Raw genomic sequence first — 13,568 nt, 5'->3', positions numbered from 1 at the left:
GCCATTTCAGAGGGCTGGTAACCTGTGGGTCTGGAGTCACGTGTAGCCCAGTCCAGTTAAGGATGGCATATTTCCTTCCCTCAACAGCACTGGTGATCCAAGTGGGTTTTTGATCAAAATCAATGATGGTTTCATGGTCACCATCACTGAGATAGTTTTATATTCCAGATTTGATAAATGAATTTTAATTCCACCACTTTCCATGAGGGGATTTGATCATATGTCCTAGACTGTTTCATATTCATAGAATCCTATAGTGCAGAAGAAGGCCATTCGGCCCATCAGATTTGCACTGACCACAGTCGCACTCAGACCATGCACATAACCGAGCTAATCCCCCAGACACTAAGAGGCAATTTAACATGGCCAATCCACGTAATTTAATCTGACTTTTAAACACTTCATGGAATCCCTACAGTGCAGGAGGAGGGCATTCGGCCCATCGAGTCTGCACCGACAACAATCCCACCCAGGCCCTATTCCTGTAACCCCACATATTTGCCCTGCTAATCCCTCTAACCTATGCGTCCCAGGACATTAAGGGGCAATTTAGCATGGCCAATTGACCTAGCCTGCACATATTTGATCTGTGGGAGGAAACCGGAGCGCCTTGGAGGAAACCATGCAGATATGGGGAGAACATGCAAACTCCACACAGACAGTGACCCAAGCTGGGAATCGAACCCAGTCCCTGGCATTATGAGGGAACAGTGCTAACCATTGTGCCACTATGCCGCCCTGAGGGCATAAACCCAGCCTCTACGCTACGAGTCCAGTGACATTATCACTATCCCACTTTCTCCCCCACATCCCCAGCAATTCCTCACTTCTGCTTTTGGAGAACTTACTGTTCTGATTTGAACCCAACTGTGGCTCTTCTCTAATCAAATTTTTAAAGGCTTTGCGTGTCAAAATGACAAAGTTGGAAATCATCCAACATGGTAGCAAGCAGAACTTGCACAAACTAATTTTTTATTTAAATATACTAAAATGGAACTTTTTTTTTCCCCAATGAATTGCCATTTCATCAAGGGGTGGTGTAATTAGAGACTGGTAGAAAATCTCTACCACCTTCAAAACACGGATGTAAATCGCTCAAGTACTTAAGGTCAATGAGAGAAACGGGTCCCAAAACAGTCCTTAGGGGGAGCCCTGGACCAGGAGGAGAGTTCATTGTCAATCAAGTTTATTATCTTCGAGCCAGCAGTGCGTGCCTGAGATGGGGCATTTACAGGATAATGACAGAAGCAAGGGATTTTCACTAACATCTGTATTGTAGAATTACTGCCCTGTCCAAGCAAACAAATGCTGTGTGCTTGCATTCTATAAAGCCACTGGCTTGTGTTTCACAGTTCAACAAGGGCAATGAACTGCAGCACTAGTTAGTAAGAAAAGGCAGCCAAAATGTGTGCATAATTTGGTGACACAGATACAGGTAGTCTACCCTGACTAAAATCATCCTGATTCAATTGTGATAAGCTACTTTTCACACGAGTTGCTCTGAACAATTGCTTTCGTATGCAGTCTGAGTTACTATTCAATCTAGGGTCGTGGCATAAGCAGAACAGTGTAATCTAAAACTATTCATTACTCTTAACATTTTGAAAAAAATCATACATGGGATGTGGGTGGCCAGTATTTATTATCAATTCTTAATTGCCCTTGTAAACATTGTCCTAATTGCGCTTGTCGGGGTGTTACGGCAGCACAAGTGGTTGGCATTGCTGCCTCACAGCGTCAGGGACGTGTGTTCGAATCCAGCCTTGGGTGACTGTGTGGAGTCTGCACATTCGGCCCTGTGTCTGCAATGGGTTTCCTCTGAGTGCTCCAGTTTTCCCCCGCACTCCAAAGATGTAGGTTAGGTGGATTGGCCATGCTAAATTCGACCTTAGTTTCTGACGATGTATAGATTAGGGGGATTGGTGGGGTGAATACTTGGGGTTATGGGGGTATGACCTGGGATAAGGTGCTCTGTCAGGCAATCAGTGCAGACTTGATGGGCCGAAAGGCCACCTTCTGCCGTGTAGGGATTCTATGACGCTGAGAAGCCAACTTCTTGAATATGACTCTGTGGCTTGCTTAATCATTTCCCAGGATAGCTAAGAGTTAATCACATTGCTCTAGGTCTGGAGCCACACACAGGTAAGACCAAGTGAGGACAGCGGGTTTCCTTCCCAAAAGGATAGCAGCTGGGTTTTCCAACAACTGAATGGTTTTGTGCACGCCAATGCTGAAAGTAGCTTTTTGTTGTTCCTGATTTATTTTGTGATCTGAATTTAAATTGTCTCGCTTCCATGTTGGGGCTTGGTCAATTTTATTTTCTGTGTATTTATATTGTGTAGCCAAAAGGCTGCAGCAATACGCACTGATTTTCTTACAGTTCGACTGATACTTTCAGAGTGTGGTGAGTGAGCTGGTGAGGGGTCACTCTTGTTCTGTCACATGATCACTATGCTGACACATAGTCTGTTCATTTTGGGGTTTCTGACACCTTGCATAATGGGATTAGAGGGAAACTCTGCCTGTGCCTTCTCCACAGTTAGAGAAATGTCTAATAAAGGGAATGCCTCTGCAATCCCTCGCGTCTCGTGGTTTCTAAGCCAAGTGATTTGGCTCGTAAATCATACCTCAAATCGCATGCTGCCTGAGTACCATAACCCTGCATAGAGTGTTCAAGGGAGCAACAATATCGCTTTCTTAAAGTTTGTTTATTAATCACAAGTAGTCACACTGCAATAAAGTTACTGTGAAAATCCCCGAGTTGTCACATTCCTGTGCTTGTTTGTGTACACCGAGGGAGAATTTAACATGGCCAATACACCTAACCTGCACCCCTTTTGGACTGTGGGAAGAAACCGGAGGACCTGGAGGAAACCCCTGCAGTTACAGGAAGAACGTGTAAACTGCACACACAGTGACCCAAGCTGGGAATTGAACCCGGGTTCCTGGCGCTGGGAGGCAGCAGAGCTGACCACTGTGCCATCTGAACGATGGAAAACGACTTGCTGCAACTCAGTTGCCCAAGTGAACCCACAATGTCAGAAACTAGAATGTGACTATCGGATCAAAGATTTGGTTTCTATGGTTTGACATCACCAGGTGGCAAAAGGTCATTTTCAACTTCTGCCCCGTCCATTCTATCAACCTCACTCTTTCTGTTTGTGAGCAGATTTTCCAATAATGAATGAGGCAATTCCCGGCTTGGGACACTGTGTGTGTGCAGAGTCTGCACATTTTCCCAGTGTCTGCGTGGGTTTCCTCTGGGTGCTCTGGATTCCTCCCACAGTCCAAAAAGCATGCTGTTTACTTGAATTGGCCATGCTAAATTCTCCATCAGTGTACCCAAACAGGAATGTGGCAACTCGGAGATTTTCACAGTAACTTCATTGCAGTGTCAATGTAAGCCTACTTGAGACACTAATGAAAAATAAATAAACTTTATTCCTGTCACTTTGCCCCAGTATTTCAATCTCTTCCAATATGTAAGTTTGCAAATTGGGATGGGCTGTATTTTTTTAACTCCAAATCAAGCTGGTGGATTTTTCAGCAGCAAATGCGAACAACACTGTAGACGAATGTAGCCAATACCATTTGCCAGATGACCCAGTCAAACATTTCTATATTTAGTGAACATAGATCCTCCAAAGTCAAGTGATAGTCTCCTCATTTGCTGTGTTAAGATGAACAATTGAAGTTTAAAGTTTATTTATTAGTATCACAAGTACCCTAACATTAATGAAGTTACTGCGAAAACCCTCTGGTTGCTTCACTTAGTCCCTGTGCTGCCTCACTGAGGGAGAATGTTTGTCGGTAATATGCAGCATTATTAGTGTCTCTGTGCAGGTGCATAAGGGGTTTGTGCTGATGCAGGCTGGCTGCACATGGAGGTCTTGGCCTGTCCTGAACTTTCACTTTCACCTTGGTAGTTCAAAGCCTGCTATTTGACAGAAGAGATTGGTCACAAGGAACTTGTTAGTGACTTCCCATTCCTTGATCCAAAGGGCGTCTTGTTCTGGAAGATTGCTCCATGTGGGGCACCAAGATGGGAGTTGGGCAGTAAGTGTGCTGAACGGGTCATCATGGAGTGTTAAGTGAGGTACAGTGTTTTTATCAGTCAGCGGACATGTGGCGGAGTGACGTTTGTGAGGACTTGCAAGAGGAGGGTTCCAGTTATACTGCACACTGTTGCCTTCAAATGAGTGTCCACAAGCTAAGTGTGTGTGGTGCATTTGTGTGCATGTGTACACACATGCGTGTCAGGTGCACAGTACTCTGCTACAGAGTATGAAACTCCATCCTTGTGCACTCTGGAACAGACTCTCCATGAACAAAGTTGATGGACTACTGCAGCACATGGGCCGAAATTTTAATGCCCTGTCCGCCACGGGAATCTAAGTGGGCGAGAGGTGGACCATGGAAAGATCTGTTGACCTCGGATGGGACTTTACAGTTTTGGGACGAGTGAAGCTATAAACTTTCACCCATGGTGTCCCATGCTGAATCCTTCCAAAACCAGACCCAGTGTTCCCCATGTCCACAAAGCCATTGCCAAAAAAGAATTGCATATTTACACTGTTGGCCAGAGATTAAAGTATGATCCCAACCCAACATACCCGGGAGTGACTCCAGATAGGAATTTATCCTTCCGGGAACATCTGAAGAAAACAGCAGCATAGACCAAAACCAGACACCATCTACTACCAAATTTGTTGGATCTATGTGGGCAGCGCTCATACAACATTCTGACCCTGAATCAAACCTGCTGAGATCCTACTTCTCATGGAAGCCTGAACATGTACGTCAAAGTTAGATTGGGATTTAAACAAATGCAGAGTGAAGATTTGTTCTGCTCTACCCACGAGACCACAGAACCACAACAATGCTTTTCCTGTTGTCTCGGATAAAGCTCACTGCGTACTGTTTGTCACGTTATCTCTTGAGGCCCATTGAAAGGCATCATGTTTTTTAACTGTACCAGACTGTTGGACCAAATAATCTTCTGCCCTTTTCCCAGTGCTTGTCAAGTGTTTTAAAACATGGCATTGTCACGGTGGCTACTGTTTGTAGGACACTTTTCACCATTTGTTATACGTTGGGAGGTCAGCAGCACAATTACTTTACTGGATCCTCATTGCTGCAAATTGTTTTCAATTTTTACGGCAAGGGGGTATAACATTGATAAAGTTTACGCTCAATGTGCAATAAAAGCATAATCTACTACAGTGTGAACACTGTCCAGTGTGTCAGGCTTGCAGACCAGAAATCGTGCTGCTTGAAAATTAGGCAGAATCATTTCACCAAAAGTAGTTTTATTAGCATTATTTTGAACCAACCTTTGCCTTTGGAGGACGCATCCAGTACTTCACATCATCTGAGGTCATGTTGCTAGGCAAAATTACAGTGTCATTTTGATGTGACAGACAGGAAGGAATACATTCTGCACCTGAAAGGAACAAAACATTGTTTTTTGTTTAGAGAGAATCCACTTATTTCTGTGCTATCCTAATTCCTGTTTTTTTTCTGTAATTCTGTTTGTTTCTTTTCCAATTCGAATCTGGAAGCTAGGAGCAACATTTGTTGGAATATGAGTACAGTCAAGTGATGCAAGGTTGTGCTTTTTCTATATTAGCATACTAATGGTTTAACATCTGCCTGCTATTTTAACAAAAAGTCTTAACTTGTGTATTTTTAGCAGTCTCACATCTTTGTGAAAATTCTAGCTGGAGGCTTTTCCTCGACACAGTGTACCCGTTCGTGAACATCACACACTGCAATGTTCACCAAAAAACTTATTTGAACCAGCGCACTGAAAGACTTTATTAAGCAGGAAGACTAACAGATGGAACGCTGAAATACTTTTCAGATGGTACATTTCCAATCAAGGTATAACAAGGCAGTCATACTGAATAGGAGTCGAAGCTGTGCGACTACAAATAATGGTTGACTTGGTAGATTATAGCCTTACGGTTAAGGCTAACAATCGCTCAATAGGGGCATGTTCTCAGGTGGTTCCTATTAAATTGTTCCCCTATTTAAAACTCTGCACCTTACCTGGCAGAACTGCCTTTTGGGAATGACTTTGTTCAATTACATATGACAACTGAATTAGCATCAGCAGAGAAACAGTTATTAACCTCAGCACACATGTTTCAACTGTGCCTGCCAATTAATTGCCTTTGCATATTCCCACTCAGTAATCTGTTGAGCTTGCTACCTTGACAATGTATTGAGTCAACGCGTATATAGAAGAATATCCTTCCCGCCTGCTTTTTAATTCTTGTTTTTAACTAATTATGGGCATTCTCTGTTTTGGTTTAAGAGTTCCCACGAGATGCTCTAATTGGGTAAGGTGGCACACTGGTTAGCATCTCTGCCTCGCAGCACCAGGGATCTGGGTTCAATTCCCAGCTTGGGGTCACTGTCTGTGTGGAGTTCACACATTCTCCCTGTGTCTGTATGGGTTTCCTCCCACAGTCCAAAGATGTGCGGGTTAGGTTGTTAGGCTGTGCTAAATTAACCCTAGTGTCAGAGGATTAGCAGAGTAAATATGAAGGGTTATGAGAGTAGGGCCTGGGTGGGATTGTGGTCAGTGCAGACTTGATGGGTCGAATGACCTCCTTCTGCACTGTAGGAATTCCAGGATCTTGGATAAGATGGCAAATCTGTGCTCTGCATTCTAATCTTGCAATCCAAGCCTGCAACATGGTCAGTTTATGATGGACCTCTGTGGCCAACACAAAGCAGCTGTGCTAACTGAAGTAGAGTGTGCATTAGTGAAATTTGCTTGTCATTATATCTGTTTAACTCTACTTTTCCTTCTCGTTGGGCTAAATCACTGAACAATCTTGTTTGGAAAATGTCATTGACTTAATGCAAAAAATATAGTATTTAAAGAAACAGAAGAAGAAAACAAAAGGACATTTTAATTCTTGTTAGATTCTTGACAGATTTGAACACCTGAAGACCCCCATGTGCAGCCAACCTTCATCAGTACAAACCCCTTGTGCCGTTGCAGAGAAGCATAGGCAATGCTGCACGTTCCCAATAAATGTTCTCTCTAAGTGGGGCAGCACAGTGGTTAGCGCGGCTGCCTCACAGTGCCAGGGACCCGGGTTCAATTCTTAGGTCACTCCGGCTTAGGTCACTGTCTGTGTGGAGTCTGTATGTTCTCCCTGTGTCTGCGTGGGGTTTGCTCCGATTTTCTCCCACAGTCCAAACGATGTGCTGTGATTAGGTGCATTGGCCACGCTAAATTCTCCCTCCGTTTACCCGAACAGACGCTGGAGTGTGGCAGCTAGGAGATTTCCGCAGTAACTTCATTGCAAGCCTACTTGTGACACTCATAAATAAACTTTAAAACTTCAAGTGCTGGTGATGACGCTTTCTCACTCAATGCTTGAATACGATAGGTATTTTGGTGCACTGAGTGTATTTTGTTATAAAAATGATTATAAAAATGCATTCATTTTGGATTCATTCATTCATTATTTTCTGCTTTAAAGCAACATCTGCAATAAATTTCTGCAAAGCAAACTGTTGCATTGGAATTCCTTCACGTACTGACAACACGTATAACATTCCATGGATCCTAGCAGTTCCATAATTGATGGGACGAAGATATTTAAGCACAATGGATAGCTCCATAATTCCTAACTCGCAAAATAATCTGCCTGCCTCTCTCTCTCTCTCCTTAACTGATCAGACACCAGTCATGCCTGGATAAACAGCAGCGACGAGGTTGCCCCTCAGACTCACCACTGTATTTTGTACTAATTAATTTTAAACCTTCAGAGAGTATGTGCTCCACTGACTTTAAGTGTCGAATGATCAAGGCAGCTCCGTTGGAGTTGAGTGTTTAACAGGGCAGGGTGCCATTTATTTCAGAATTTACAGGTTGAACAGTGCCTTTTTTACCTAAACAAACCAGAGGTCTGTTGAGGGCTCTTTTTTTTTATTATCTCGCACCCACAGTGCATGCAAAGCCAGAGAGCAGTCAATCATTAGACAGATTCGCTCATCTGAGAGCTTACAGAGGCCAAAGGCTGCATTTGCAGCAGTAAGACACAATTATCCTGAATGTGAGGCGATTCGATTTTAAATGTTAAAAGCTAAACTTTTCTCTTAAATGGGATTTTGATTTGCAAATTAGAAAGGTTATTCCAAGACCAGGATGTGGAAGGTCACGTTATGGACTACTCAAAGGTCAGCATACTGAATTTACACTCAAACTTTTTATTTATAAAATTATCTACTACTGATACAAGTAGGCTTATATTAATTCTGCAATGTGGTTACAGTAAAAATCCCCCAGTCGCCACACTTCTGCGTCTATTTGGGTACGCTGAGGGAGAACTTAGCACGGCCAACGCACCTAACTAACCAGCACGTCTTTCGGACTGTAGGAGGAAACTGGAGCACCCGGACGAATCCCACGCAGACATGGGAAGAATGTGCAGCTTTTGCATAGGCAATGACTCAAACCAGGAATCGAACCCGGGTCCCTGGCTCTGTGAGGCAGCAACGCTAACCACTGTGCTGCTTGTATGCTCTTCTTAGTGGGAGGTATGTCATGGAGGTACATGATTATAATGTTTCAATAAACCAGATTGCGTTCACAGCCACCTTGTTTCCCTCTTCACTTGAGTAGTACTTCAAACAGCAGTGGCAGGCACTGACATTGAGCCCTGCTTACAATGACAGGAATTCCTCGGACCTTGTTTCAATTTGATTTTTTTTTAAACAATTTTTATACAACTTGACAAACTTGGTATTTCTGGCCATCCATGTTGCATATGAAACTTTCAAACTCAGCCCTGACCTCTCTGTATTCTGATTTTTTTTTAAAACAACGTATCATTAGAAAATTACTGGTTGACAGATTTTTAATTTTCTTAGACTGGGTCAAAGGTTTATTTGGAAAGGAATACTTTGACTTTAATGTGTGGCACAGGACGGGTAATCTGGAAAGTAATTTTTTTGTTTACAGTTTTTCTTTCCACCTCGTGCACTCTGTAATTATGCAAAACCTTGAGATTATTTTTGAAATCGAATAAAGTATATGAAACGATGGGGAGTTAAAATTCAGCATATGTTTTTCGCGGGGCTGCATAGACAATATAAGCAGGAGGAGATTATTTAGTCCTTCGAGATTGCTCCGCCATTCATTATGGCTGATCATCCAACTCAATAGCCTGATCCCGCCTTCCCCCTTTATCCTTTGATTCCCTTCACCTCAAGTACTATATCTAACTGCCTCTTGAAAACATTCAATGTGTTGATCTCAACTACTTCACGTGGTAGTGAATTCCATAGGCTGACCACTCTCTGGGTGAAGAAATTTCTCCTCATCTTTGTCCAAAACCATCTACCCCGTTTCCTCAGGCTGTGACTCCTGGGCCCCCCAACCATTGGGAAAATCCTTCTGGCTAGGTGTAGCAATGCCTGAGAAACACTGGTTGAGCAATGTCAAATGCATGCCAATAGTAAGAATAATGGATCAGTGTTCTCCTTCATACCAGGCTGTGGTTAAGTTCACACCAGGGATCAAACCTTGCATTCTCTTCAGTCCACTCTTTCTGCGTGGCTCCCTGGCTGATTGAGGCTGATTAATATCTTTAGTTCTTTCTGAAATGTTGTGGACAAGGTAAGCGCAAGGTGAGGCGGCACAGTGGTTAGCATTGCTGCCTCACAGCACCAGGGAGCCGGGCTCAATTCCCAACTTGGGCCACTGTCTGTGCAGAGTTTGTATGTTCTTCCCATGTCTGCATGGGTTTCCTCCAGGTGCTCCGGTTTCATTCCGCAGTCCAGAGACGTGCAGGTTAGGTGGATTGGTCATGCTAAGTTGCCCCTTAGGGTCAGAGGAAATATGTGGGCTTATGGGGATAGGGCCTGAGTGGGATTGTTGTCGGTGGAGGCTCAGTGGGCTGAATGGCCTCCTTCTGCACTGTGGGGACTCAGATTTGAGGCTTGAATTTCTTTTGTCTCCCCTCTTTTCCCAGTGGAAAGTACTTGACCCCCTGCCACTGATCTCTGCTTGAGATTGGGGGATCTGCCATTTGAGGAATTGCAAAAACAAACTAATGTCAGACTACTGTCTACGCTATTGTGCATGGTGATGCCAATATGCTATGCCACTATCCATCTCAGCATTTTTAAGGATGGAAAATCATAAATTGTGGTCTCAGAAAAGTCATTTGGCATAATAAATTAGCAATAAATTTCAGAAATTGACTAATTTCAGTATCAATACAATTATTATATTATTGCTTTCCCTCCATCCTATTCCACTCCAGCTCCTCGGAAAGGTGTTGAATCTTGTTGGCTTTTGGTCCTTGGGGATTAAGCAGCCTCTGTTGTAACTACTTTTCTTAGTTGAGACTAAACTGTGGACCTCAAAATAGATGCCTGTTCTCTTGGACTCTCAGGATAAGTCCAGTAGCTGGCCCTTGTAAACTTGGGGAACATCATGTGCTACACTTCCTGAGTTCACCTTGTTAAGAACAGGGGCTTTACCCACACTTTTGTGGCCAGTTGATGGACAGAACGTTGTATGTCAGAAATCAGTGACTCAATTAAGTCCCACACCTAGGTCTTGGGTGAATCAAGTGCATCATTGGCATAAGAAAACTTGGTGTCAGTAGGTGCACCTGCCTAGTCCACTTAGGAGTGAGTGTTGATTGAACATTGAGAGTTACATCGGGTCTGGACCCCAAAGATTGAGTTGAGGTAGTCCTTTTTTAAGGGGGTTGGAATGGTTTGAGAGCACTCAGATTACTAGTGAAGAGACATCCTGGCAGTCCTCAAACCTCCATCAGCCTCCTCCCACCCACCCACCCACTATTCTCACACCCCAGTGATTAGCAACCGTGAATGTTTCTGGAATCTTCAGGCAATGCCGTAGATGTAATCCAAATAGCCAAAAGCTCTACGAGTGCAGATCACCCCTTCCCTAAATGCCAGGATCAAACATCACAAAGCGTGATAGCTTCAACATTCTGTTCTAGTTTCTATGTCTCAATGTGATCAGAGTTTCATGGTTGGAGTGAAGCCATTATAACTACTGCCATGTCTCAGCCAGAGAGCCTGGGCATGTCGATTTCGCAGAAGGAATAACTGTCCAGCAAAAAACAATTCCACACTGAAAATACAGTGCCCAATAAGCCATCAAGAAAGCTTAGAATGCTAACACATCAGTGGGTACAGCTCAAGAAATGATATTCTAGTAAAGGAATGCAATTCTTTGAATGGGGAGCTGGATAAACATTTAACAGAGAGGAAAGGATGAAAGGTGCGCTGTTAGGGTGAGATGAAGTTGCGTGGAGCATAAATATTGGCAAGGATTAGGTGGGCCAAATGACTCATTTCTTTGTTAGTCAATGTAATTCTATTCAATTCCAGAGCTTGAACATTTCCATAACACCATTGCATCACTGTGTTACCTATGCCGTAGCCATCCTTGCAGCTGAGTCTAATTTGACTGTTAAGACGGTGAGGTTGCGGGCAATCCCCCTTCATTGAGCTGCAGATCTGTAGTGAGCCATTCCATGTCCCGTCCTTCCTGCAGCGAATCACGTTGTTGATATGTTCCTGGAAAACATTACATGGGGAAATCCTTAATGATGTATATTCACTGACACACATCTGATGACCTCTAAACTGGGACCTAGTTCAGCAGTCGCCAATAGGAGCAGAGAATCGTACAGTGCAGAAGGAGGCCATTTGGCCCATTTGAGTCTGCACCGACCACAATCCGACCCAGACCCTGTCCCTATAACCCCATGTATTCACCCTAGGTATTCCCCTGACAGGGCAATTTAGCATGGCAAATCAACCTGAGTTGATAGTAATTGTATAGTTGTGGACCCCAGCTAATTTCATCATGGTACAGTGTTGACTTTCACTATTTTATTGCACCTGCACTAAGGATACCCATGCTTTTGTCATTAAGGGTTTACAGGGCTTCATGGTGCATACTAGGAAGTCGGGGGTTGGTGAGGGGTGAGATTTATAACCCTTGTTACCACTCACTTGTACCTATTTAAAATTACTGATACCAATAAGTCTGTGTTTTGGTTTATGGTTGATTCATTAGAAGGCAGTAGAGCTACCGAGGTAATACTGCTTGAACTTCAACTCAACACACATAGAATCAAAGAATCCCTACAGGACTGAGCGAGGCCATTCAGCCCGTCGAACCTGCAATGACCACAATCCCACCCAGACCCTATTTGTGTCATGCCACATATTTACCCTGCTAATCCCTCTGATGCTTGCGTCCAATTTAGAACGGCCACTCCATCTAACCAGCACTGTGGGAGAAAACTGTAGCACCCAGGGGAAACCCATGTAGACACGGGGAGAATGTGCAAACACCACACAGACAGTGACCCTAGCTGGAATTGAACCCATGTCCTTGGCGCTGTGAGGCAGCAGTGCTAACCATTGTGCCAGTGTGCCACCTCTCAAAGCAAGAGAAATCAAATAATAGAAGCACAGAAAAAAAATTGAATTGTACCAGGCTTCTAGGGCTCAACTGTAGTGGCTCAGAAGTCACATTGGGAAGATTCACATTGTCTTGGACCCCATCCATAAACTTTAGTTATCACTGGTTCACCTTTTCTCTGTTTGAAGTGTTCGCAACCTTGCCGTCCTATCTGACCCTGAGTGGAACTTCTCACCCTCAGATTCTCTTCTTCAGTGTGACCACCTATTATGGGTTCATAACTGCTCGTCTCTGCCCTTGCCTCAGCTTGTTGGCTATTGAAGTCCTCATCCATATTTGTGTCACCTCGCAAGTTGGTTATTTCAATACTCTCCCAGTTGGCCACCCCATCCACAACTGTGCTTCCTATACCCTAACCAGTGCCAAGACTGGCTCCCCATTATCCCTGTGATTGGAGGACCAGGAACCAATGCAGGTCAACAATGCAAATTTCTCATCCTTATGTTCCAATCTCTCATGACCTTGGGGGCGGCAGGTTGGTGTGGTGGTTAGCACCATTGCCTCACAGCACCAGGGACCTGGCTTCAATTCCGGCCTTGGGTGACAGTGTGGAGCTTGCACATTCTCCCCGTGTCTGCGTGGGTTTCCTCCAGGTGCTCTGGTTTCCTCCCACAGTCCAAAGATGTGCGGGTTAGGCTGAGTGGCCATAAGTTGCCTCTTAGTGTCGGGGGAGCAGCAGGGTAAATAATTGGAGTTATGGGAAAAGGGCCTGGGTGGGATTGTGGTCAGTGCAGGCTCAATGGGCTGAAGGGCCTCCTTTTGCACTGTAGGGATTCTATGGATTCTGTGTTCCTCCCACTGTCTGGAATGGCTGACAAGTCTGCCCCCAGCTCTAATCCATCCAACTCTGGTGTCGTCTGCATTCCCTACTTCCTCCACCCACCACTGGAGCTTTGATTTTAGCCACATAGGAGTTAAAGTCTGGAATGTCCCCCGTCTCTTTCCCATTCAAGGCCCTGCTTAAAAGTTCATCCAAGTTTTGGTTTGTCCCCCCCGGTACTACTATTTTGGCTTGAAGTTAGTTTTGAACTTGATTGTGGCTCTATTTCTCCAAAGCACCTTAGGG

At 44.2% G+C, this 13,568-nt stretch overlaps 1 protein-coding gene across 1 annotated transcript in view; it reads right to left on the bottom strand.

Annotated features, from left to right (window-relative positions):
* The window catches only part of pappaa (pregnancy-associated plasma protein A, pappalysin 1a), a 329,950-nt gene that overhangs the window by 75,791 nt on the left and 240,591 nt on the right, over positions 1-13,568 (bottom strand). Inside the window, exons 18-19 of the mRNA XM_080212189.1 lie at positions 11,439-11,586; positions 5,334-5,443 (exon numbers count right to left, since the gene is read on the bottom strand). Coding sequence (XP_080068315.1) covers positions 5,334-5,443; positions 11,439-11,586 — 258 coding nt within the window. The remainder of the gene's footprint in view (positions 1-5,333; positions 5,444-11,438; positions 11,587-13,568) is intronic.

The sequence above is a fragment of the Carcharhinus amblyrhynchos genome, chromosome 25 (genome assembly GCF_965287045.1).
Source record: "Carcharhinus amblyrhynchos chromosome 25, sCarAmb.v2.hapA, whole genome shotgun sequence".
NCBI classification, from domain to species: Eukaryota; Metazoa; Chordata; class Chondrichthyes; order Carcharhiniformes; family Carcharhinidae; genus Carcharhinus; species Carcharhinus amblyrhynchos.
The sequence above is the reverse complement of the archived record's forward strand: the minus strand, read 5'-3'. Positions and strand labels throughout refer to the sequence as shown.